The sequence below is a fragment of the Rhipicephalus sanguineus genome, chromosome 8 (genome assembly GCF_013339695.2).
Source record: "Rhipicephalus sanguineus isolate Rsan-2018 chromosome 8, BIME_Rsan_1.4, whole genome shotgun sequence".
NCBI classification, from domain to species: Eukaryota; Metazoa; Arthropoda; class Arachnida; order Ixodida; family Ixodidae; genus Rhipicephalus; species Rhipicephalus sanguineus.
In genome coordinates, this window is record NC_051183.1 from 70,261,703 (window position 1) to 70,289,304 (window position 27,602).

Sequence of the window (27,602 nt, forward strand, 5' to 3'; positions counted from 1 at the left end):
ACAAAAACGCGGCACAGTCATCAACATTCGTTGGCACCAAACTTCGCTCTCACAAAAGCGTTTCAGTACAGTTTCCTCCCTCGTACGGTCGCGGATTAGAAATCTTTGCCACATTGCATATTTACTTCCGATAATTTATTTAACGAAATGCAGAGTCATATTTTCAATCTACAGAGTTCTTAGTTCCTACTTATCTTGCTCATATCATATGCGTTGTTTGTATATTGCATTGAAAGTAACGCACATCAAGCTTGAGCCAATCTATAGGCTTGCAGTATTCGAAATAAATAAATAAATAAATAAATAAATAAATAAATAAATAAATAAATAAAAAAATAAAAAATAAATAAATAAATAAATAAATAAATAAATAAAGACATGTCTCTAAGGTGCCAGAGTGATGTTTCACTGCAGTGGTCGAAATAATGATTTCGTTACATGTTGAGATGGCGCTTTAGGGTGTTGTGGCATAAAAAGGGTGCGTATGCTATTCTCCATTGGTGCTAAAATGAGCTTAGGTAATATAAAACGTGGAATTGCGTGAATAGGGTTGTACTAATTAACAATAAACGGCACGACAACGCCGCAGGAAGCAAAAAACTTTGTTAACGGGACTTGCCGGCATGGTTTTAAGAGAGCTTGATCAAGCTGCTTTCGAAAAGTAAAGGAAAATCAGCTGCGATTGCAGCTACGAGCATAGAGAACACGCGCTTTCTTATCTGCTATAACTTCACCCTTCAAACACACAGCAAGAATTATGTTTCCTGAAGGAGACAGTAAGAAATGACAAAGAGAGTATACGGTGCGTGTTATTAAGGCGAAAACGTGAGATGGCTCATATAACGCATAAATTGGCCATCGGCGCCGTCGGCGTGTTCAAGATTTGGCGAGACCTGAGAATACTTCGTGACACCGGCGTCGGCGCAACGCGAATGATGAAAGAAAATTTAAGCAATAAAAGTAGGTCAAAAGTAACGTGATACTGAAGTGAATGTATGTGTGTGTGCAGTCGGCGTACCAAAGGTCACATGACCTCAATGTAACATGAAGCCGTAAATGACGACATATACCGCCCAAATTTGTGATGTCATGACGTCCTAACGACGTCACATGATGGCCTCATCGCACAAGTTAAACTTAGTCGGCAGGTCAAAGGCGGGTCGATCGCGTGGCCAGGGGTCTCAAACACACTGCCCTCGGACCTCTCGCTAGCAGCCCGGCCCGCATATGACTCTGTTCGTCCCATATTTTCTCTATTTTCTTAATAGGTATGTTCATGACGTACAGAGGCATGACTGGTCTAAAGCATTTTAGTGGGGCACCCCTGCGGCCAACATGTGCTGAAACACAACCGTCAAACGAGAACTGTGTATTTCAGAGTCGGCATCCATATTTTAAGCATCTTGGAGATAGTATTGATATGTTGCTTGAGTCTTCGTGCCACATTCCATGCAGAAATGACCCATATATAAGACATGGGAAAGGTGTTTCAAACGGTGGCGTTAGCTGACATCTCCTACAAATTATCCCCCCCCCCCCTCTCCTACCACCTTCCCTGTCCCGGTCCTTGCAGTAATAAATTTTTTCACTGCGGTCTGCTAACTGGGTTACGTGGGAGACCCATGACTTAGGCTGTGTCAAACCTTGTAAGGTGAAAAATACTTACAATGCCCTGAAGACAGTGCAAAACCACATTTATTAGTTACGGAAAGCTTTCGGAGCGGGGCAGGGGGATCAGTACATGGAATGAGAAGAAGAAATATATATGGACTGAGGAGAATAAATATAGCTTTCACCTTATCGTCTGAGGCGATTGCATAAGGAGCCCTATGAGTTTTTCAAGGCGTAAGCTTTAGATGCCTCATCAAACACGAAATTGACCGCCAGCGTCCCGAGACGCCGGAGACGACACGAGCAATGAAAAAAATCATCATCACGTGACAAAGTCATCAAGACGTCACATATCGACATTTGTCACGTTACGTTATTGTGACGTAACGTCACATGATGTCATCCTCACACGACATCCTAGCTTGGTCTAAGGTGGACCGATCGCGGAAACGGTGCTAAATCAGGTGAGGTACCTCCGATCCTGGAGGCAGTGGAAAACTACGTTAGGTGCAGAAAGCTTTCGGCGGGTGCCAGGGCAGGAAGAATAATTCGGCTGAGAAGAAAAATAAGATGGCTTTCGCCTTCGAGTCCACTGAGGTGACTGCATAAGGGACCCAGTGAGCTTCTTTTTTTCTTCGGTTGGCGAAGGTACTTCCGAACTTAACCATCCAAGTCTACGCCTATTTTTGGTTTTACAATATTTTTCATAGTCCTCTGCAAATCCTTGTCGAAAGTGACCCAGCGTGTGCCGCTGCCAGCTAGCTCATCTCTGCACAATCGTACCAAACAATCATGGTCAATCAGTAAATGCAGATTATTTTTAGTGTAGCCAGCATGCCGTGGAATGTACGTAATATTGCGGTAGCATTGATATAGACACTCTCGGCTGGACTTTGCCGTCGAGACGCCATCGCTGTGATGGCCCCTGGGTGTATATTAATTAAAATAAATATTTTCCGAAGCGTGCGGCCGGCGATCCAAACCGACGACCCCTCGCTCCGCAGCGCGCGGCGTTAGAAGGCTCGGCCACAGAGCACACGTCCTTCAGCAATTTAACGACGGATTATTTATATATTCCGTTTACCGCTGGCAAAACGCAGCTCTTGGAGGCGCTCCAGCGTGTTCTCTTTCTTTGTCACCAGCGAGATGGTGTGAAGAGCGCGCTTTAAATGTCGTCGCGCCATTCGGTTTCCATCGAAGTTGCGATGGGCGCGCGCCTCCTACCTGTACCACCGGTACTTTGCCCTACAGGGCATGGTCGCCCGTGCGTATGCGCTTATCTCGTGAGGGGGTGGCTTTTACGTATAATCTTGTTCTTTCCCCAAAATATTTGCGTTGAAGTTACAGGGCGTTCACTTCGCTCGCAGCAGCGGCCGCGTTTGCGAAAGCAGTCAAGAACCCAAGCTAGAGGAACCAAAGTAGGGGTAGTTCTTTGTGCATAGTTGACGTATGCAGCGTGCTGCTCAAACGCAAACAAGAAACAACTGTGACCCTTTTTAGAGGCGTAGCTCCTCTTAGTCTAACCTTGTCACGTCTCCGTTGTCCGGCGTAAACGGATCTCCCGTACAGTACGTGATATGTATCGCCCTCTCCTGTCCTACCCTCCCCCTCTTTCTCCTCTCTTACGCCCCCCCCCCCCCCCTATCTTGCCTCGCGGCGCAGCGGCGCCGACGCAGGCAGCGTCGCGAGGCAACGTCGCGGCAGCGTCTTGATTGAAAAAACCGACCGCTCGCGCTGCACAACTGACCACCCCGTATATATAGGCACTGGATTTTGACCTCCAAGGTAGTGCGTGTGTGCGATTTCTCCTGTGCGTGATTAAACAATGAAAATTCACAGCGTACATGTAAAATTAAAGTGAGCTGCAAATCGTCATAACTCTCATCGAACCTTTAGTATAAAAGCGCCCGATCTCACGTCGGTGATGATGTACTGGGCAGAATTCACGGAAGATTCACGGTTTACCGATGAACCTCCGCAGCTTCACCCACTCATCATCATTCACTCCGTCGATATGCTGTGGTTTTTTTGTTCACCCTAGTCCTGTGCATACCTGTGTGATCGTTTCGTGCGTCCTTCCTTGGCCTCAGCAGCGCGCTGCTAGTGTCGAGCTGTGACAATTGTTAGTTCGCATTCGTCCTGTGTCTGTTGTTTACGTGACCTTCGTGCTTGACCGGTGCACTGCAAATTTCGAGTTACTTGCCGTTCTCTGCGTGACGTTTCAATTTGTTGCTGTCCCATTCATTGCATCGCCCTTGCGGTGATACTGTTATTTTTTCTCGTGTTGCCCCTGAAAACATAGGCGAATCTCCAAATTAAGCGTTCCTGTCCAACCGCGTCTTAAGAAAACTACACGTGACGGTATACGCATCCACAAGACAGAAATTCGGGCCAGTACGGTCACGTAGAATGTCGGTGATCATCAGTAAATCATAAAACGAACCTAAGGTGCAAAAATAGACAGTTACCACTACCTTGTAGCGCCGTGTGTTGATATTTAAAGCAGCAATAACTAGTTAAACTTAGTTATTTAAAGTAGTAAGACATGCAATTGAAATAAATGTGAAATAACAGTGAATGAAATGCTAATGTACATTAAAATAATTTATTATGAAATAAAAAAAAATCAATCATGAGATAACACCTCAAAGACCAAATGCTAGCATGCAAAACTAGCCGTGATGAATATCAACTAATAGCAAGTGACAGCTAGTAGAATCAAATCAGACAGTCAGAATAATTTATTGAGTGTCTCATGAGAGGTTAGCGTTATCTAAATGGACTGTGGTTTGTTTCCATCCTCTCCACGATACAATAAAGATTATGTTTCCTCGAACCCTACGTAAAAAATCAGGCTGTCAAAAACCTCTCGTACTCGTACGCATTACGTTGAACTCTCACACAGGATACGAGTGACGTATATGCGTTCCAGTCCGCGATTAGTGCATTCCGGGACAGCAGCTGCGCAAAGCGCTTTTCTTTCAACGAGTTGCGGCGGAATGTTGTAGGTGTGCGCACCGCACTGCTCTGACCTGAATTTACAACTGAAAGAGCGATACTGTTTGCTTCATATTTAGCTTTCACAAAATATTTCTAATATTTGGACTAGGCAGCTGTGCGTCGTTCATTGGCACTCTAGAGTCCACATGGAACATAGGAGTCCTCATTGTCACGAAACACCATCTAGGTTATATTCTATACAACAATGATAACAAGATACCTGTCCTTGTAGTTACGAGCTTTCTTTTGGTAGCGAACTGCCTAAAAACATGACCTAATGTAAAATTATACATTTGCCATAACAAGAATAAAATGAGCGTAGAATTGTTTAACCTAATATTGTCGGTCACGAATGCAGAAGCGGAAGTAATACAACAGCACCGAGCAGACATCAAATTCTCTGATAGGAGAAGCAGTCACAACTTACAGAAACAAAGAAATATACTGTGTAGATCCCGAAAAGATCAGTCTGACATTTTACGCAGTTCATTAAAAGAACCGATAAGACGGGAATTCTGAGCACGAACTACGGTAAACATATATGATAAAGATCAGAAATAACGATGAAGGGCTCTCGTGGAGGTATGCTAAGGACGTTACGAACACACGCGACTGAATAAAATAAAAATACGCGTTCATCACACAGCCTGCACATTTTTACAAGTGGAGCGCTAGTGCGCTTCCCGCATCTGTTGCGACGTCACTCGGGCACTTCGCCTCACCTCAACAGAACAGTTGGATCGTTCTACTGAAGGATATGATGTCACCAATCCGAGGGAGCATACCCGCGCTTTCGGTTATCTTCGTCGTGTTGTGGTCAGGCGTGCACCAGCATGTGCTGGCGGAGTGCCCGCCGAGAGCTACGGTGGTTGTTAACACTTCGCTCGGAAATATACGCGGTCTCAGAAAAAGCGTTGACGAAGGAGAGCTCTACGTGTTCACTGGAATACCTTTCGCTGAAGCGCCGATTGGTAACCTGAGATATCGGAAGCCTCAACCAGCTCGCTCGTGGCAAGGAAATACTCTCGACGCCACAGCACTGCCACCATCATGCACGCAAGTTAACGTGTTCGAAGCAAGGGGGTTACCCTGGGTTCCCTACGGTGAGTGTGACAACATTGAGATATCTGCACTGCTAATCAACCTTACCGAAGCTTTTTTTTTTTACGAAACGGTGAATGTTTTTGCGTACGCGTAGTGCTTTTTGCCGAAGGTGTTGTGTATTCTACGTGTAAGTGAAATATTTACAGCGCGCAATTTTTCGTTATACTTGCTATGGAGAAGCGCCCCCCGCGAATTTTTTTTCTCTTCAGTAACACACACACGAACGCACGCGCGCACGCACACGCACAGATATTTATATGTATATATATGTATAAATAAGTAATATGAAGTGCAGGCGCGTGTTCAAAAACAAACAAAAATAATTTCTTCACGGCGTTTGGACTGGGGAACGGGTTTTTTTGCAACAGTGCCCCCCCCCCCCCCGGTCCCCGGTCGAAAGTTCGAGAATAAATCTAATTTTGTAGTTTTTATACGTGCGCCTGAACTTCATATTACTTACTATTCGCCGAATCAGAGGAACGTTACTTTGTGCATATATATATATATATATATATATATATATATATATATATATATATATATATATATATATATATATATATAATATATATATATATATATATATATATATATGTATATATATATATATATATATATATATATATATATATATATATATATATATATATATACATATATATATATATATATATATATATATATATATATATATATATCTATATATATATATATATATATATATATATATATATATTATGCGAAGGACATTTTGAAGACTGCTGTGGCTTGGTTTACATTTTTGTTATTCTGTGCGGTTTAGTTCTTTTTTCTTTGTTACGTGTCAAAACCCGGTCAGAGGGAAAAATCAGCACATGTAGGTGTGTGGCCCTTGGCTACAAGGACCACACACCTACATAATTCCTTGGCTACAAAAAAGTAGTTCGCATGAAAATGACAGCACGGGAACAGCACGGTGACGGCCTTATGGGGCTGTTCTTTATAGTTTCTATTCGCCTGCAAACATATATGCGTGCGGTAGTCCTCTATTGGCCCCGTTTATTTATTTGTCATTCTGAAAAGGGAATTGTGCTCGCGTGAGCGACAGAAACGTCGCTATCAGAGTGTGCTATGACCAATTGAAGCATATTATCAATTACATCAATTTTGCACATGACGACAACGGCGAAATGACAGGCCGCGATATGTGACAAATAATATGTTCAGTAGGATCGTTTGTGGTATATCGTCAATGATACGTTAAAGCAATAATCTCAGCATTTCTGAATGATCTTATTCTATTCGGTTTACGTTTTACTGGTGGCCTAGGCGATTACGTATGAGTACTTAGTTTGAGCCAATAGAGAGTCGTTTTCGTTTCAACGGTGAGAAGCTTTAGTGTCATAATTTATTCTTGTTAATATACCACATTACCATGTAGCATATTTGTAGTGTAGTGAAGCGTTGGAGCTGTGTAATGAGTAGCCCTCTCCAGCGCCGTCTAGTGGGTCCTCCTCTTCGGCTCCTTTCTGAGAGAACGCCGCTCGAGCTGGGAGTCCGTGCTGTAGCCCTGACTGTCACCATTACCTATTGTCGCCTAGTGCCGATCGCCGAGTCAAATAAACGCTTTTACAGTACATTTCATTGGTCTATAGACAAGACGTTCGAAAGTAAACATTGCTATTTTTTGACTTCACGAATTAGGAAGGGAAGACACATTTTGCTAGAACTTCAACTCCTGCTGTGATAGTAGCACGACACAATTAAAACCACAAGTTATATTATGCCTATAGATAGATGTTTTGTCTAAGGGGTAAGAAATGGCAACTGGCTGCTTTTCATCTTTTACGGACCGTGAAAATTTCTTTTATATATGAACTTACAGCTACTCAGTGTTACCAGGGCAAATGAGTGCCTACGTATTCGAGCATGCAAATCATGGCAAAATTTAGTGATCAGCCTACTGTTAGGTGTGACTGCTGTAGGAAGTGAAATCATTAGCAAAATGCTTCATCATTATCCTACGGATATTGGTGAAACTTCCGAATATAAAAGAATATTTACTGCTTGCCCAAAACACAACCGTACGGTATGTCCAAGGGACATAGAGTCTCATATCTATTCGCCACGGTGGTCTAGTCGTTATGGCGTTCGACTGGTGACCGGAAGCTGCTGACCGCATTTTTATGTAGGCGAAATGCTAGAAGCCCATGTGCTTAGATTTAGGTGCACGTCGAAGAACACCAGATGGTCGAAATTTCCGCAGCCCTCCACTACGGCCTCCTTCATAATGATATCGTGTATTTCGGACGTAAAACCCCAACAATTTTTATATTATTAGTCTCAAGCCTATACCGTTTCATCAGCAGTCATTCTTTAACGCGCTCGTCATTGAAAAATACAGTTAGCTCCGTTATTTTAATTAGCTCACCTATTTTCCTCGTTATCCAGATTATTGGCGTCTTACATTACGGCTCAGATATTACTTTCTCGATAGAGTTTGTGTGCTGTGAATGTAAACATGGCAATGTGCGAACGTTTCTTGTGTGTTCTGCGTGTGAACATTGTTGTCATCACGTGGACAATATGCATGACGTGTGAACATTCCTTTTAAAAGGACATTGCCGTGAGTGAGTCTACTTTTATTTATAAGTTCGTGACGACAATTAATAAGTAATGGAAGAGTAGTAGCCGGAGCCATGTATAGGCACTAACCTCTCCTTAAACACACTCTAAAAAAATACATCATCTTAAATGTAGCAACGCGTTACAAACATTCCATGCTGGAGACCCTGATGCTGCGTCCCTTCTTCCCGAAATTTTCAGATCGCCCAAAAAGTGAGGACTGTTTGTATCTCAATATTTGGACGCCTGCATTGGAAAAGTCTGCTCGGCTCCCTGTAATGGCCTGGCTTCACGGAGGAGTGCTTCAGTACGGCTCGGCTGCAATGCATGTTGATGATGGCAGCCACCTGGCGAGTCGTGGTAACGTCGTGGTCGTCACTATTGCGTACAGGTAACATACATCACTAGCGGTACAGCGTTGTGTCTCGTCGTGTGTGTGCGTTAGCTTTTTCCCCGTTCTTGTCGCTCTGTAACATAATGAACCAGTAGAAACCGGCCCAGTTCATTGTACTCCTAGCTCTTCACAATTCAGTGAAACCACACATCCATGCAAATTGCAAGCGAGGAACGAAATAGATCCCGCACCAGTATTCCACACAGCAATTAAACATCTGCCCTCATTTTCCTTTGTTAATACCACAGACGAACATTAAATAGATAGATAGATAGATAGATAGATAGATAGATAGATAGATAGATAGATAGATAGATAGATAGATAGATAGATAGATAGATAGATAGATAGATAGATAGATAGATAGATAGATAGATAGATAGATAGATAGATAGATAGATACGTTCCCGAGCTCTCAGCTGTCATGTTCCATTACTTTTAAAAAAGTCGGGCGATTATTCGGGTACCGCACAAAACATGTGGGAATAGACGCGCCAAGTATACATAGCTAATGCTGAAGTGTTCTGGACGCGACTAACCTTCCGTCGGTAATAATAAACTACTCTTGTATACCAACTTTCTTTTTTACTTTTAAATTACACTTCCTCCTGAATGACTAGTCGCTTCGCGACGTTAAATCTTATAAACCAGCCAACCCTCTTTCCGATTGTCTCAGTCGCAAGGCATATGCGATGATTTCTTGCCGCTTACGCCACTAAGTGGTTCTTTCTTCCTTTATTTCCTCTTTCGTTGCTCCATCTTCCTTTCCTCTACGTTACCCTCTTCCTGAAGGAGCAGGCGTTATGCCCCTGTAGGTGGTAGCTGTGAGCCTGTTCACTCCTTATTTTCTCGGTGTCTTTGGGATTTATGTGTATCCAAATAAATAAATAAATAAAGAAATAAAAATAATATTATTAAGCGGCAGCCTGTATATCTTCTATAGATCGAGAACTTCCCATGTTACATATCAGGTCTGTGTAAGTACACTTTTTCGAATTAGGCAGTCTAGTTAAAATATTATTAACGAACTTCAACATCAGTGATTCGTGCAAACTAATACTTTACTGCACAATATTTCTATTTATTTACCCACTAGACCTATTGAGCAAACATTTCACGGATATGCTCCATGACTGAATGGAAAGTGATTTCGTTCCTTTATAAGCGCAACTTTATTTTCCAGGTTGCAGTCTTTCGGATTTCTCTACGACGGCACCGATGACGCTCCCGGAAACCAGGGCCTTCACGACCAAGTGCTCGCACTCAAATGGATACAGAAAAACATCCAGTATTTCGGTGGGGACCCGCATGAGGTCACGTTGTTCGGCTGGAGTGCGGGCGGTACATCCATTGCGTTTCACATGACTTCGCCAGATAGCAAAGATCTCTTTAGGAGGGCCATCATTCAAAGTGGGGACATCAACGACAGCGAAGTCAAGAGCCAGTCCGTTGTATTCAATTCTTCTCGGGATTTCGCTGGAACGTTTGGATGTAACAACGACAGTTTCGTGTCCTGTATGCGACAGCTGAACGCAACTCTTATTTCAGTCACTGAAGCAACATTCGTCAACGCTGGAAAAGGCACATTCAAACCAATTTACGGTGACACTCTCTTGCCCGTCAATCCACTTGAAGCGAGGTATTCTGGTGACAAGGACGTTATCATCGGACACGTTGCTAACGAAGGAACACGAATTACTTACATCAGTTTCAGAGATACATTCTCCCAGTTTCTACCGCCGAGGCCCATAACAAAGCCCGAAATGATTCACTACCTGGGTGTCCTGTACAGTACCCTGAAACTTCCACAGATTTTTACCCTGATTGAAACATATATGAAAAACATTATGCCATTTGATTACGCAAAGTTGCGCCACGCACTGACCGACGCAGTGGGTGACTCGAATATCGACTGCCCTTCCTTGGACACTGCGTTGAAGCTGGCCGACAGCGCAGCTGCGGGTAACGCCGACAAGGGCGTCTATTTCTACGTGATAGATCACCCTTCTAGGTGTAGCAAAATCCAGCCGTGGTTTGGAACGACGCACGGTGATGACATAGCCCTCGTTTTTGGCAGGCCGCTGGATGCTAATGGTTGCACTGGCGATATCTCCTTCAGCAAGAGCCTGATCAAAATATGGACCGACTTTGCAAAAGGAAGGTAAGGAGCACAAAAAGAGCTGTCAAGTCAACTTTTAATCCATTCCTATTATTTCAGTCTTTTGCACCATAATTTTCATGTATGTTGAAGCCGGGCATGTGGTAGACGCCGAATACAGACACCGTCGTGGATATCATACGATAAATTCGCATGACTTTCACCGCAGTATGGCTATCGAAATGCAGATGTGAAAATATTAACAATTGATCATTGTGATTATATTGAACAGTAAAACAATAAAAAAAGTGATTCACATGAACATACCCGATGAAGTACTCATTTCTAAAGACAAACATAATCGGCGGAGCTTTCAAGCGTAGTGATGACAGCTGCTGTGTGAATAAACAAAAATATTGATTACAGCAAGCTCAGAAGTCATCAGGTGTCCCCTGCTCGATATGGTTATGACATAGGTAAAAGGCCATGCTTTCCAAAGTTGTATAGTATGCACACAAGCTTTACTGCACGGGATGGCTCAATGTCGCGGCCTATTTGGAAATAATTTTGTTGAATAAGGGCGTCTGAAAGATGCAGTTCATGTGAATGTTCAAAATAATATCACATTAAACAGTGTAGTGCATTATATGAAATTGCAGGCCGTAATTCTCAGGCTCAGCACAGTGAGTGCTCATAGTTGTATATGTCAAAAATAATTTCTAGTGTCGATAAAGCTGTTACAATATGTGGTTGACCTTTAATACATGTTGCGTTCCATCAGTATTGTATCTGTGCTAGCTGCTGTAACTATAGAAAGAATGCAAGACGTTTTATTCTTAGTCGTTTATTTTTTTTTCCTATATGTATATGCCGTGTTTACTCGAATGTAATGTGAGTTCTTTTTCCGGATTTTTTTCCTCGCATGACAATCTCATACCGGAATAGCTATTTTTTCTTCCTGGACGCAATAAAAACTAACCTCTTTCCCGCGTTACAATCATGGTCGCGTTGCAGTCGAGTAAATAAGGTACCTTTGCTCTGCCAGGTGTAGCAACATGAAGTTAAGCAAAAAACAATTGTTCTTTTACCCGTCATAGTAACACTGCAGCAGCGCCTAATGCCCATCTGACACCGTGAGTATGTTCACGCGCGTGAACTTTGGAATACCTAGTGTGATTTCATAAAAAGTACCAGCAAGTTGATGTCAGCAAATGTACCAGTCGGGCTTAGAAGAGTACCGCAATCTCAACTTCTGCCAGCCCTCCTATTGAAATGTTTCTTTCTTAACGTGATAATGATATAATACTAAATTCATGAAATGTATGACAAGATAATGTGGTGAGCAATTGATATGGCTCATGAGGTGCGAAACATTATACAATAATCCCAAGCCAAAATGCAGCATTAAACCTGTCTAACACTTTTTAATTAATCTTTTTCTTTAATATGTATTGCATTTAATTGACCCATATTGCTCACAGCCTAGCACTCTTATAGGTTTGGCTGGTGCTGCTAGTTCAGAAAAATAGAGACCCTCAAAATCATCAATGCTCAGGAAACTGAAGCACGTGCTAACTATGGGAAACACAGTTGTGTCGACGGCCGGATACGCCGAAACCACCTGCAGTTTCCTATTGTGCCTATTGTATGAAATTTATAATTTCCTATTGTATGAAAAATTATAACTCGACAGCTTGCACCTGCAGCGAAACGCCATAGTCGTTAATGAACAGGTCACTTATATCAAGATGTAACTTAATCAAAAGAATCAAAACTCATTTTCTGATGGCCTCGTTTGGGCAGAATTTTAACGCTGCTATAGATATATAGTTAAATAATCACACTGGCATGCAGCCGGTTGCCGGCGTAAAAACCTCACGCACTACAACTCCCGAACTGTAGGCCTAAAGATGGCCTCAAGCTATCTTTTTTTGTTTCATCAATCAGCATGGTTGAACGCAGAAAATGCCGTACTCTCAACATATGCTAACAAATTTTATAGATAATCAGATTTCTGGCAGCACTCGCGGAAAAATGGAGCGCTCTCTGGCCAAAAAACGTGGACTTTAGGGTAACTGCTCTTGTAGTATTGAATTCCTGAATTATTTCAACCAGACATTCACTCTGTGTATTACAATGTCATAACCCGTTCGAATGTATCTTGGCATGCCTCGAGTGCATTGATCCCACAGTAAAAATCACTAGCAAAAGTTCATATATCCCACATTCAAGATATGCCTGAGGTATCCAGAGAGGAATAATAATTTCATAATCCCATAAATGTTATGCAGTAATGGTTTAGAAGCAAATAAATCTAAGTACATTTAATTTAGTCACCTACGACTGGAACCTTTTGAATATTCATAGGGAACAGCAACCACTTCTGTTTGTGAGCGTTTGCTCATGATAAAATATGTCTAGTTTCCATTCGTGATTACAAAATATTTGTATTTTGCAGAATATCTACCGGACCAGGAGGAAAAATATGGCCACGGTTTACCTCTCGTTCTCAAGACTATGTAAAGCTATCGACAGATGGACCATCAATCTCAAGATACACCAAAGATGGACGCTGCAGTCTATTGAAAGAGTTCCAGTTGTATTAGTAAGAAAAAATGCCACACACTACACTGTTTGATATTGCGTGTTTTTGTATGTAGTATGTACTGTTGGCGTGGGACAAATACCTCAAACTACTTAGGTGTCAGACGAAACTTACAGCTACGGAATGACACAAGAAATGCAAGTTACCTTACATCAAGGCGACTACGGTAAATGTGCTACATGTAAATCATTCCTTCAAGCATGTAGGTTAAAATCGTGAGGAACGGTGCAAAGGTATTCTAAAAAATTTGTACTATTCTGCGTTATTTGTTTTGAGACAATTTAAACGTCTCAACTTAAAAATTATAGCTATCACTGAGTGGCACGGTCCCGCCCAGATCGGAGCAAGAAGTGCCTTAATTACGCAGGAGTTTAATTGCGAGCCAGTGGATACTCTTGAACATAAAAGCGGTTATGGCAGGGCGTGGTGATCCTGGCATGATTACGCACTGAGGTGGTTCAGGAATGTGTCAGAGCTTAAATAAAAACACTCATTATATTTTGCGAAATTGAATGTCATGTTTTGCTACATATCACAATTATTAAATTTTGTCTGCCACCTCTTTGTAACTGTATTGTTTACTTTAAGGTAAGATGAATTTGAGCAAATTGTACAGGGCCCGTATTCTCAAACGATCGCGAAAGGCGATAGTATCGCGTTTGGTGACGTAGAATCTGATGCGTTCAATAACTGAAGAAACACGTGCCTGTGACGTCATCGTTGCACTGGCCGTTGTTACGAATGTCTCACAACACAGGAGAGAACGTACCGTATGATCGCAGAGCGACCCGAGGGCGGAGTTTTCGAGCGTATGCTGCTTCTACGCAGTGGCCAGGCTTGTACTTGAAATAGAGGACGTGTTTCGAAGTTTTTTCAAAGGTTTTTACAGCGAAAGCTGTTATGAGATCATTTCGACGGCCGTTTTTGGTGGCGTAGTTGTCCGCCGCCGCCGCCGCCGCCGGTGTCCGTAACCACTATCGCTCGAAATAAGAAAAAAACGATATAAGAAACAATTTCCAGGATGGAACGGGGTTCGAACATGGGCCCTCTACGTGGGAGCCCAGTGTTGTACCTCAGAGCCATGCCGGTGCTTGGAACTGCCTTGCAAAACGACGCTATACAGGCTTCATATCCAGAAGGAACCACATTAACATATGTAATTCAGTGTGGTAGAATAGTGAAATAACAACCACGCACCACACAACGCGAATTCTGTAACCAGGCGTCACACAATGCGAATTGCGCAACGAGTGGGCTGTTGGATGCTTCCAACCCATTACAAAGGGCTCTGCCATAATTCTTCATCCTCATCAGCCACAACATCAACATAGTGCACATAATGCCTTACGGGTGTTGAGCAGGTACCACGGTTCTCCGCAGAATGACGAAAAATTGCTTAGTGGCTGCTTCTCTACTTCAAAGAAATTATGATTTATAGCGTAGTGGGTTCCTCGCAAATGCACTTGCATTGGTTGCCAAAGACGCCCATAAGCCGATCATCCATTTCCTCAGGGTCTCAATAAAGTTCTTCCCTCTTCTATCCGTCTCTCTTTCTCACGTCAATATATGTCATATTGCATGGTGGGAGAGTTAAATAGCGACCGGGCGTTACACAATGCGAATTACGTAACTGGTGAGCCGTTTAAAGCTTCCAACCCATTACAAAGGGCTGAGCCACAATTCTTCATCGTCATCAGTCGTCACGTAAACAAAGTGCACATAATGCCTTGCATATGTGTAGCTCGAACCTCGCTTCTGCGCACAATGACGAATAATGGCGTTGTAGGTGCTTCCCAATTTCACAAATATTGTGATTTATGGCGTAGTGGGTACCTTGCTAGTGTACTTGTATTAGTAGCCCCAAGAGAGTTTACAACGGGCTCTAGAAATGCTGCTCTTCCAGCTTTCGCTGTGACTGTGCTGCGCTTTCCGCTCAGGCCTGGCATTTTTCGTGCAATTGTTTAACGCACACTATAATATTTAAAGAATGAAACTTTGTTCGAAATGTATTTTCGTTGAGAGTTTAACATGATGTACTCTGACAGTTCAGCTGCAGTGTGCCGCCGCAGCGACATCGTCTCAGCATTTCAACATGTTGCCGGCGCGCGATAGACCACGCGAGCAACGCACGGTTCATGTTCCTGGAACATGAACATTCAATGTTCAAACCACGAAAAAACACGTGCTGGCAAAGAACGAGTACTGAAAACACCCCAAGGTAATGTTCGCTGAAAGCTTCAGCCTAAAAATGCTGCGCACATCCACCGAGGATTGAGCACTAGAAGCTACCGTCTATGTCTATGAAATGCTAGACTTCACCACTAACCGACGGTGATAAGGTGCGTTCGTTTATTCCAGGCATGTCAGGAGCGCCGTAGAGCAACGTCACGTCAACGGAAATACTAGGTGGCGCCCCCACTTTTCCGGTTTTGCTCAAAAGCCAATCAGCGCGCACCAAAGGCGGTACTTTTGCGATTGTCGCCTTTTTGCGATCGTTTGAGAATACAGCCCCAAGAATGCACAGCCAATAGCAAAACAAGATTGAAGCAGAAGAAAGCGATGAATATCCGCCCTCAGCCCTCATATATCGCCTACAAAACCCTAGCTACTGTTGATCGATGTTTCAGCCACTGAGAATACAAGGAAAAGAGATGGAGATGATATTACCTCTAATTTTCCGATGACGAAGTAAGCGCGAATGACAAAGACAAAGAAAGCCAATATATATAATTGTGGCCGCTTTGTGCTGTGATTTTGTTGTCACTGCAGTACGCGTTTCTCCTAGACATGGACAAGCATTTCCATTCTTGGGCAGCTCACAGCAGGACGACGCCCGAGAGAGAACACACGCTTGTTGACTTGTTGTCCGGTGCCCAAAATTGGATATATTCAATCTCGCCCCTATTTCGGTTATGAATTAGCACGTGCTCACCTAATGTTCTCGTCACTTTAGGATGACCTGTGCTGTGTTTGATTAATCCGTATACCACTCTACCAGTGAAGTTTAAATAGAACAGCAATTTCTGCTTAGGATAATAAATAAACTGTATTTCGTTTAGCTTTTTCTGGATACAAAGCCCCGAAAAATATACAGCGTGTTTTTTTAGTGACTACCGATCTTTATAAATATTCTGTGACAACCAGGCTCCTGTTGTTTTCAAGCATGCAATCTGCGTCGAGGCGGAAACATTTTCTGCAGGTAAAATGATATTTAGGCGAATAATTAAGAAAAACTGGTTAATTATTTTTTAATGATTGGCTTGAGGGCAGTCATTTATATTAAAGTCATAGTGCGGGCCAATTTTTGATATACCCAGTTAAAAGAAATCCTGAAAATAGCACGTAATTTTAGACACTCACCATGGAATTTCAAAAGCGATATCGAAACTGACGGCGCCCACCGCGCAAGAAACGTGGCCTGTCTGATACATCAGGCCGGAACTACACGTACCAAGGAAGTGACAAAAATTGAATCAAGGCGCGTAGAAGCAGCATCGGGTGAGGAAAATAAGCAAGTATTATGAAATACCCAAGAAGACAGCTTATTGTTTACTCGCGATATGTGGAGCTTATTAGTTTCTTTCTTAAAACCATTAACAGGCGCGAAAAACTATTTCGCATTCCTGCAAGAAGAAGCGCCGCAGTGACTACCCCGAGTAGAGTGGCCTATAGAATACTGGCAGTGTCCAAAGCACAGGCTCCGGCGTGGGCATTTTGCGGTGAACAGCCGCACCGCTGCTGCGCCAGACCCGTGGGCTTTCTGGGCTGGGGAGTTTTTCACGTTGAGTTTTTCCCGTTGAGTTTCGACACAGGGAAATTCAACTCTATTTAACTTGAATAATGTGGTGCGGCATAGAACTTACCCATATTTAAGCCTTGTCTTAGTGTTGGGGCAGCAAGAGAATGCAAAAACTCATGTGTCAAGCGGTATCAGTTCCGGTGATAGAATTCTGGAATGGTAATGTAACTGTGGCGCGTGCGTAAAAGCGCGCAAAATGGACACGCACTAGGAAAGAACGAAAGCAAAGAGAGAGAGAAGGAATGTAGGAAAGGCAGGGAGGTTAACTAGACTATGCGTCCAGTTTGCTACCCTACACATGGGGAAGGAGAAAAAGGGATTAAAAGAGAGAGAGAGAAGGATAGACACATGTCACATCGCACACACAGTGCTGAGTTTCACAGGCGGTCGCTCAATGAAGTTGTTTTCAAGTATCGCAGCAGGGCTCGTGTGGCTTCCTGGGCTGATGTGCTGCGCGACCAGGCTCCTAAGATCTTTTGCTTCATTAAAGGACCAGTTATCCAGTCTATTCAAGGCAAACTGGAGAGTCCGGCGATCTTCATCAAATTCGGCACAGGGGCACAAGAGATGTTCAATAGTCTCTATACAATTGTAGCTTTCGCACATGGATGAATCTGCCATGCCAATGCGATGGCTGAATGAGTTAGCAAACGCTACACCGATCCACAACCGGCACAGCATTGTAGTGTCACTTCGAGTAATCTTAGATGGCAGTTGTAGCTGGAGTAATGATTCAAGGTTCTTAGGGCAATGATTGGAGTTAAGCGGAGAATATGCGCGATGTGACGGAGTTCTCTAGCTGCGTCTACTCTTGACAAGGGTATGTACAGTGCGGGCGCTCCGTCGTGGGCACATCGGGCAGCGTCGTCGGCGAGGTGGTTACCACTGATGCCACAGTGAACCGGCAGCCATTGTAAAACAATGTCGTGTCCTTGATTAGCGGCGCGATGACAAATTGCATTGATATCAGACACCAACCTGTGGTACTTTCCACGTCGTAGACTTCGTACGCATTGAAGGGCTGCCTTGGAGTCGCAGAATATGGCCCATCTACTAGGAGATTCTTGCATTACAAACTCCATAGCGGCTCGAAGAGTGGCGAGCTCGGAGCCCGTAGATGTTGTAACGTGTAATGTCTTGAACTTGACGGTGAGTGATCCAGATGGTATCACAAAGGCACCTGTCGAACTTCCCGAGACCGAACCGTCCGTGTAAACATGAATTCGGTTAGCATACGACAAATACAAAAGGTCCAGTGAGATCTGCTTGAGGGCTGCAGATGACAGGCTTGCCTTTTTAGATATCCCCGGCACTTCAAGGTGCACAGTGGGCCTTTTCATGCACCACTCCGGAGATAGTGGTATGGTTGCGGGCGGGGATCTCCACGAGATGGAGTGCTAGTTAGCCGCAACAACTTTGCAAAACGCTGCCGTTGGTTTTTCTAGTGGCAAGCTAGCGAGGTCGTGGTCAGGCACTCTGGATATCTAACGGATATGTGCCCAGAGTGTGTCGACAGTTATATATGTCGTGATCGGGTGATCTTTAGCAATAGCAATCGTTGCTACCGTGTTAGCACACCGAGGTCGCCCCAATCATGTGCGGATGAGTTGGTCTTGAATGCTTTGCAGGATCCGGATGTTAGTTCTTCCGGCGTTGGAAAGCAGGGGCGTGCTATACCGCAAATATCCCAGGAAGAGCGTTCTGCACAGCTGAAGCATAGATGACACTGATGTGCCCCACGTTTTACCAGCGAGAAATCTCATTACGTGTGCGATAGAGGTGAGCCTTTTCTTCAAGTGCGAGATGTGAGCACTCCACGAAAGATCTCTGTCGATAATGACGCCCAAGAATCGGTGACGTCTCGTACACGAAAGCCTCACGTTATCGATGGAAACGGCATACCAGATCATGGGCTTGCGGGTAAAAGGGACTAAAGTGCGTTTCTCAGTAGAAATTCTGAGGCCTCGAGCAATTCTATCCTCATCGTGCTCTGCTCCGATTGTCATTATGTTCAGTTGCCCGGTCTCACGCGCACACACTCGACATACATATAGTAAAGGTAAAGGTTTCCGCCCTCTTCAACAGCACTTTTATGACAACAGTGTACCCACTACGTGTGTGTAAGAGAATGCACGCACTATGTGTATTCCCTTTGTAATGGTTGGTCCCTTTGTAATGGGTGGTCCCTTTGTGGGACAGTGGGTCACATACGTCTAACTTTTCAGTCTGCAGAAAACATTTCCTCCCACATCACCCGTTGCAATTAGCGCAACGCTAAGTCACTCATATCTTACCCAAGTCTTCATAATCCCGAGGAAAATTCTTTTACCAAGCTTTCAAAGGGCCGGAGTAGTGTTAAAATGGGGCTCAATTTCAACAATTTGTTCTATGATTCTGCCTTCTAGAGTCAATTGTGTTGATCTTCTGCGCATACTTCAAGATCATGCATACTTCAAAAATCTTTGTATGGATGTGGTTAAATATTATCTAAATCGTGTGGGAGCGCTCGGAGGCTACGAGCGCGTCGACTGTAGAAGAGAATGATGACGCGCTCGCAGCTCGCGGTCAGCGGCCGCTGACGAATTCTTTAAGCAAGGCACTATCCGACTCATGGTGGTGGTGGTATGGTATGGTATGAATAACTTTATTGATTTCCTGAGGATTCAGTCCGGGACTGATGCGGGCCGCTCCCACGTCGGGACAGAGAGGCCAAGCCCATCGGCCGCGACACTGTGCAGCATTCGCTGCCACCACTGTTCACCTTGAGAGCCATCACCAGCCAACGCCGAGCAGCGCCAATGCATGTGGTCTAAATCGAGCAAACCCCCGCAGTTACTATAATAGACTGAAATCCCGCAGTCCGGATTAATTGTATTCGGTGAAAACATTTTTAGGAGCTGGCTCGCCAGGTTCTTAAGCGGGGGCAAGCGGGGGCAATTACGACCTTAGAAATCTAAGGTCGTAATGAAACCACATGACGCACGCTCGAAACCAAAAGGAATATTTTGGCTCCTGCACCTTCACTAGAATTGCGCCCAATGGTTTCTCTGTGTATAATGCACTTTCAAGCAAGGCATTCAAAACAATGTTTTATTTTACTTCCGTGCTTCAAAGACCGTAACGCGCACGCAAGACCACATAGGCTATATCTGTAGCTTATTTTGCCCTTCCTGGCACTGGTTTTCAGTGAGTAGCCTTCGTCTCTTAACCATATTAGACCCTTTTAATGAATGTATTGCATTGCGGCATTGGTCATTGTTTCAATAATATTTAAGGGTAATGAAATCCCTTCACGCTTCGCACCTCTCAAGTTTCTTACGGTTTCTTGCTTTTAGCATCAGAAAAAACGAACCACGTGACTTCAATTAAAGTAAGAGATGACTTCGAAATACATACAGCACGCTTTACCCGATTTCAATTGAAGACCTCGCGTTCTGTTTTAATGAATAACAGTTATATGCGCACTCATGGCATGTATCTGCCGTCGCCATCAGTGCCACCGTAATGTTACGTATAAATTCCAAATTGAAAATATCGCCATACGAGTCGTATGCTCTACGTGCGAGTGAAAGCGTGCGAGCGCAGCCAGCGATCCCTTCTCAAGCAATGGTTGGCCGTGCTCGTACGCTCAGGCTAAAAGTACATTTATTTTATAAAAGAAAAACGCTGTTACGCTCTGCAGTCAACTTTCGAGCGTAATGATAAATATCAATCAGTTTAACCTGCTGAATTCACAGGGAAAATAGTATATCGAAAGGATGCTTGGGTTGTTTAAACATATTATTCTACGAATATAAACTGGGAGGAAGTTTTAGAAAATGGTAACGAAAATGGAGCAGCGCGTAAGAGATACGTTTATTACATCCCGTTTTGCAGGCTGCACCGTTGAAATCGTATTCAACATAAAGGGAAATTTTTATTTCCGTTCTTATCCGCGGATCGCGTTTGTCGTCATTTTGATTCTTCCACACATGTTCTTGGCGATACATTCGCTGCATGTCAGCGGTATCCGAAGAGTAGTGGCCTGCGCATAAAAATAAGAGAGACAACACGTACAAACAATGCAATTCTGGTTTTATGAGCAATGCTGTTTTGCCTTGGGCAAGTTGCTTTTATTACCTTTGACAGGTTTAAAAGGTGCCAGATTTTGTAAATGCGAACGTTTCCCTTAACCATATTTTCTTCTTCTTCGTTTCATCTTCTCTTATTTTTTCAGATGGGGTCGCCAGGTCGAAATTAAAAAAAAAATAGCCAGAAAATTGGAAAAGTGGCCAAGATGTAGCCAACCTTAGCCAAAACTAGCCACGCGTGTGTGAAAATAACTTCGACCTTTTTATTTAAATGATTAATGCAAGAACCTTTCGGCGAAAATTTAAACGCGTACGGCATAAACAGTTTATTATCACAATAGCTGAGGTTCAAGTTGAAATTGTTAAGCTTAATAATAAGGTTGTGCAGGATGGCGAAGTTTTTGCGCTGTTGCCAAAAATTACACTCTCTTTGCGTGTCTTGGATGAATTTTCTTAGAAAGACTAGAAGTTAGAGTTGCTGGGGTTGGAGCATAAATGTTTGTCACCTTAGCAATTATTTCTCGGGTAATGACAAAGTCCGAGCAGTTAATATTGCACAGTCAAAGATCGTACGTAACCATAAAAAATGACAAACCAGTTCATCGGATATTGGATTTCTAATGTAGATGAATGCTGATAACCCTGGATGCAGATCCCATTAGACTCCTACGGACACCTAATTGTGGTTTAAAGTCGCGTTGTGTAATATGTATTGTGCAAAATGAGGCACCAAGCACCAGTTTTCCTTTTGTACAAGCTAAGTATCCAAAAGCTTTTTGCTCTTGTGCGTGAAGCTTACTTAACTGGCAGATTAAGAACGTGCAGTTGTTGCAACATGTAAATTGAGATTCCCACCAAGTGGATCTTACCCTTACTTACGCCACTGAGTCATCCTTGACAATTAGTCACCTTTCTGTGTAGTCGAAGTGCCATATTCAATTAGAGGAGTTGAAAACACGATGTGGTTGCCATGTTCACGCACCACACACTCGAACGCCAGAGGTTGCGATGTCACCAGATATTGATAGTTTGGCCCAAATCAAGGGGCCAAAAAGTAGCCAAGTAGCCAACACGTTTCCTTTTTATTCCGCCACTGGCTAAAGGTAGCCAAATTCGCGCAAAGTTCCCAAACCTGGCTTCCCTGCTTTCAGACTACGTAACCACCAGAGAGTCGTACTGGAGAACCACAAATACGACCTGGTTTTCTCTAAGATTTCCTGAAAATGGAAGTACGGGTTCTTTTTTTTTTCATTTGGTCTTCATTAAGTTCTTTTGTAGGGCCAGGGAGTCGAACCTCAGCGCTCCTGCTTGGCAGCGCGACAAATCGGCGGCTACGCCACCAGAGCGTGCGTAATTTTTTTCCTGAGTGAAAAATGAAATACTTGCGGAAAGCGTTTTTCCCTCCTGCGAGCTACTACATTAAGTGACGTTGGTGAACAAAGACTATCGTAAAATGCACTAAAATCATACGAGACCGGAGAGACATGAAAACACAAACGGCGACGGATTAATAGCCTGCCTCATTCCAGGCAATCTTTCTCTGAGGAAAGCTAACGCGAATGGACAGCGCCATGAAAAAACGATCGTTGTCGAGATAAACCTCAGTTCTTTCACCATAAATGTAGAAAAGTCAATTTATTTTTGCAGGAATTAGAGCGACTGCAAGCTAAAACAATTATCTACATAGAGCACCAGTGGTTTGCCTTCGAACTAAACCGAAGCAAATGCGAAGCCGAAATTGCTACATATGCTCCACGTGTGGATATTCGTTGACAGGTTTTTTTATATGTTTTCTGTGTGAAGTTTCATGTACTATTTATTTTCTATTTCCGTGTCTTTGTGCGCTGTCTAGCCTCCCGATGGCCTTTCAGATCTCTCTTTAACTGCACAAATTTATGCAATGAGATAGATTCTCCTGCCTCATGAAGAATGCTCAAATGATTCAGAGCAATATCACTCATTATTTGCCTTCTCATTGTTTGAAGCCATAATAAAAAAACAATTGTGAAAACTTCTTGACTCTTTGCAATCTTTACCATTTTGGAACATAGAAAAGAACAACAGTCCGATTTTTCTTAGACGTAAAGCTCGCGTAACGTTTAAGTTAGGGCAGTGCTAACCTTAAAGCGTAGAATATGACAAGATCGCAAGAACTGACAGCAGCGTCAGTTTGTAATTCCTCACTATCATTAAAATATTTGTCCGAAGGTTTCAAGAAAACCCGTTTTCAGGATGTCTCCTGTTCTATAACTCTTCTAGCAGGTAATCACGAAATGAAATCATTGTTGACATTGTAGCCTATTGTGAAGCCTCCTTTCATTTTGCTTTAGAATGTCTTGGGCTTATTGTTAGCGTACTTCTAGTCTGAAAAGCAGCTGCCATATGCCGAAACGAAAACAAAAGAGATTAAAAATATTATTTCCTCCCAGAAAAAGTTATATCAACTTGTGCTACGCTCGCGACAAATGAAAGTATAAATACATTTACATTGTCACGTTCATCTAGTTTTGGAAATCTCACCAATTAGCACAAAATATTTATGGATTCCTTCAAAAGAACTCTCATACAACATACAGACCTTCAGGATCTTTGCCTGCATTTTTTTATTCATCTACATGACGATTCGTCAGCAGTCCAGTGAGCCGTATTATGTGGCAGCGGGACCCATGATATACTTGAATACTCTTATGAACTGGAGCTCTATGAGAAAACCAATCCGCAGCAAAGAAGTCTCGCGTTGTATATATTCGCTTGTGTCAAATATAAAAAAAAATATGTCAGCATCTGGGTTGTTCGACTAGCAAAAATACATGCAATACGCGATATAAAACTGGTTGAGTCTTCATTCCGCACAAAGAAAAAATAATCTTTGTCTTCGTTCAAATAAAAGGTTTGAGAGAAATTAGAGCTCCGTTAAAAAGAACCGCAGCATCAGAAAAGAAAGCACGTCCTATAGTCGGCAATGCGGGCAACACGCAATAAGCGTTATCAGGCCCGTGCGCATCGCCATCTCATTCGGTTGGCGTGCTTCTCTTCTCGTTGGACACTTCAACCGTCCTTGGAGGCAAGAAACGTCTGTGCCTGCGACACCGACCTTTGTAAGCTCTTATAGGGCGCCTACTGCAATGACAGCTGCCAAATACCCACTACGCGTCTGTAAACCGATACGCGCACCTATATGGCTGTTGAATGTGATGCTGTGGCGCATGAATCTGATGATGACCATGAATTATCACGCATTTTTTCGCAATTCGTAGGCAGCCTTCAACCACCCAATCATTACGCAATTCATATGGTGTGAGTTCGAGTGCTCGTTTCGGACACGCATATCACATCTGTTAACGTGATTCCTTGCCCGAAGTCCGGAACAGTTTGTTAACTCTTTGTCCGGCTGTTTGTCCGGAGCAGTTTCAAAGCTTGGCGTGGCTCTGTGGTAGAATAGTTGACTGCCACGCAAAAGTACCTGGCTTCGACTCCGGTTCGAAGAGCGGCGGCTCGAACACCAATTTTTATTCTTGGTATCCGTCATCAATTTTCGGTCACAGAAAACGTCTTTCGCTCACAACCAACGCCGCTGACATCAACATCGCACTTTCAGCGAGATGGGCTCTTAAACGCTATTGTTTTAATATGTCTGACAATTGTTCGCCTGGCAAGATGTGTAACTTATACTTTCAGAGTTGTTGGAAGTATTAAGAAGCATGATTTTTTTTACATACGAAGGCACACGTACACAAGAGGGCGCACGACCAACATATCAATCTGACATAAGGGGCTAATAATTTGTCATTACCAATTAAGAAGTGATGCGTAGGTACTCTCCATGATATAATTATCATTACATGCTGAAGAGTGCCTACGCTCGAAAAATCATGAGTCTATGAAAAGTTTCATGCAGAACCAGAGAATATTCCATAATGATAATAATATGTTACCTGGGATACATTGAAAACATCTGATTGTTTACGTCTTGCGTCGGGTATGGATTTGGGACGACGGCAATTGCTGGTTGTTGCTGCGTTAGGAGCTGCTGATTTGAAGGTGAAGCTATGATGGTGATAGGTCGCTGTTCTGTGGCCTGTGGGTGCATTTGCGAGACCACTTGTGCCGGTTGGGAAATCTCGTTGAGATTTTGATTAATTTGTGGTGCACCCGACGAGGTCTGCTGTGTGAATGACTTCGGAACTTGCGCATACTTCTGGGATTCCATTGGTCCTGCCAGGGTCTCTTTTTGAACCTGTGATGCAGATGGTAAAATGCTCGTCTGCTTCTGAGGCATAGATGAGGGAAGTTGCGCTGGCACGGCAGTAGTGACTTGCTGCTTTGATGGTCGTTCAGTAACTGTCGAACCGATCTTCATGTTCGACTCCTGCTGCTTGATATACTGTTGCATCGGTGATACCTTCGGCGGGTTCACTTCCTGCTGCACGACAGGTTGCTGCATTGGTGTCTGCGGCAGAGAGGGTAGCACCGTCGGTGTGTTGGTCTGGTTCGGTGTTGGAACTTCTTGACTCGGGGTCGGTGATGATGCTGTGGGAAATCCGGTGCCGCTGTCGACTTGCGCAGGCTCGTGTACACCTGCGACTGTTTCGTAAATTATATTTTAGCATGCGCTGATATAGCCAAGTTTATGTGATCACAGTAAGGGTCGACTAAAACGAAAATTGTTTACAAATAATTACACCGAGAAACACAAGATGTCTAACGATTCACAACACCGCGAGTTTGTGCTAACAAAAAAAAATAAACCTCTTGATGTGAAGGTAATTATGCATTCATTACTGTATGAGAACTTCACTATAAAACATTTTTTTGTTTTCTATGGTACATTTAAGCCGCGATGAACTGCACATGCACCCCGTCACTTTCTACTTGAAGGAGTATATCTCGATTGTTAACAAAGAGAAAAAGAAGGATAATTTCTTTTACAACTTGTAACTGTAGCCGTCTTGCCAGCGTTTCACATGTGCTTGTTCCTTCTCTAGAATTTGCTTTCTATGAGCATAATTACTGCGAATGTGACGCAAACAAAGTGAGCACTACTGACGCAAGCACGACGGAGCCCGTGTCTTGTTGTTTTGCGGCCTTAATGTTTCATTGTCAACGTTCACTTAAATAGGTAATTGAACGTACTAACTAATGTATTGAGTTCCACTTTTGCATGCTTTAAAACGTACGTCGGATATTGATAAAGTTCAAAGCTTTGTCATTGATCTAGAACACAAATACTTCATATAACAGAGATAGTCCAAGGCTAGACGAAAGAAAATTATTGTGTGCTATTTTCTATAGGAAAACGCAAATGTTACTTATTTTATTTAACTGTACTTCTTATCATCAAAGAGAAGAAATAAGACCTACACACTTGAATGCATTTTCTTTCTACGAAAAATTTCAGTAGTATTTTGAAAAAGATAGCTTTCCAAGAAAGGAAAACAATGAAGGGCGACTTTTTAATGCAGAGTAACGAGGACACGGAGACATAATGAACACGACTGCGTCGGATTGCCAGACTACTTTATTTCATACGAAAAAAGAAAACGCCAAAAATAATGAAAGTTCGAACAAAAATGAATAAATTGGCATAGTCATGAAAGACTAGCGCCTTGAGAATAAGAAAAAAAAAATGTTTCGTAGTAATTACTCAAACTAGTATTTTGACAAATTATTTAGCGCGACACACTTACACTTCCGTGCCTAAAGTTCGAAGCGCCCTCTGGGCAACACAAACTTTTTTTTCCCAAATTATAACGCCTCAATAAATACTTCTGACATTCACATTTACTAGCACGATTTTTTGTCAGCATGATCGGAGATGGTCGAAAATTTACCTTTTACCTGTTACACCTGATATGGAATCACTCAGATATATAGTAGAGAAAGAAAGAAAGAAATAGAATAAGCAGTGACAAAGAAGGAATATTAAAATATAATGAGAAGATAGAGAAAAAGAAAGAATGAGATGAAGAAGGGAAAAAAAATAAATAAAGAATAAAATAAAGATGAGCCCCCAGCTACACACTTCCTTTAGGCTTGCCACCAATACAGAGAAGCTGACTTGACCTTTTTGTTCGCGTCAGCGTTTTATTGCTTTGGCTTCAAAAGCTTTCGCGCTTTCATCGTGATTCTCGCTGCGCCGGCGCGCAACGCCAAGCCAAAGGTCAGGCATGCTGCGAATTTATTATTGCGCAATGAAAACAGCCATATTGCGGTCGAGGTAAGATATTGGCGTGTTTGTTGCCTTAGTCTAACAAGTGGGATCTTGGCTGAGGGAAATGGGTGATTCCATAATATAATATTTGTGTGGGTTTAACGTC

General features: G+C 43.0%; 2 protein-coding genes across 3 annotated transcripts in view; one reads left to right on the forward strand and one right to left on the reverse strand.

The window, feature by feature from the left end:
- Nucleotides 1-5,371: 5,371 nt before the first annotated feature.
- LOC119403308 (acetylcholinesterase-like) lies at nucleotides 5,372-10,878 on the forward strand. The gene is made up of 3 exons (XM_037670251.1): nucleotides 5,372-5,714; nucleotides 8,521-8,710; nucleotides 9,897-10,878. Exons 1-3 carry the CDS (start codon nucleotides 5,372-5,374, stop codon nucleotides 10,876-10,878), a joined length of 1,515 nt encoding a protein of 504 aa, XP_037526179.1.
- A 10,168-nt stretch (nucleotides 10,879-21,046) lies between these two features.
- Nucleotides 21,047-27,602, reverse strand: part of LOC119402062 (protein piccolo) — a 51,071-nt gene continuing 44,515 nt past the window's right edge. For both annotated transcript variants that reach the window (XM_049418486.1, XM_037669144.2), the window contains 2 exons: nucleotides 25,221-25,869; nucleotides 21,047-21,239 (listed from right to left, as the gene is read on the reverse strand). In XM_049418486.1, coding sequence (XP_049274443.1) covers nucleotides 21,215-21,239; nucleotides 25,221-25,869 — 674 coding nt within the window. In that variant the 3' untranslated portion in view covers nucleotides 21,047-21,214. The remainder of the gene's footprint in view (nucleotides 21,240-25,220; nucleotides 25,870-27,602) is intronic.

Coding starts and splice junctions, on each gene's coding strand:
- LOC119403308 (XM_037670251.1), top strand. CDS start 5,372: ATGTCACCAATCCGAGGGAGCATACCCGCGCTTTCGGTTATCTTCGTC. Junction 5,715..8,520: donor GTTACCCTGGGTTCCCTACG/GTGAGTGTGACA, acceptor CGAAATTTTCAG/ATCGCCCAAAAAGTGAGGAC. Junction 8,711..9,896: donor GTCGTCACTATTGCGTACAG/GTAACATACATC, acceptor TTTATTTTCCAG/GTTGCAGTCTTTCGGATTTC.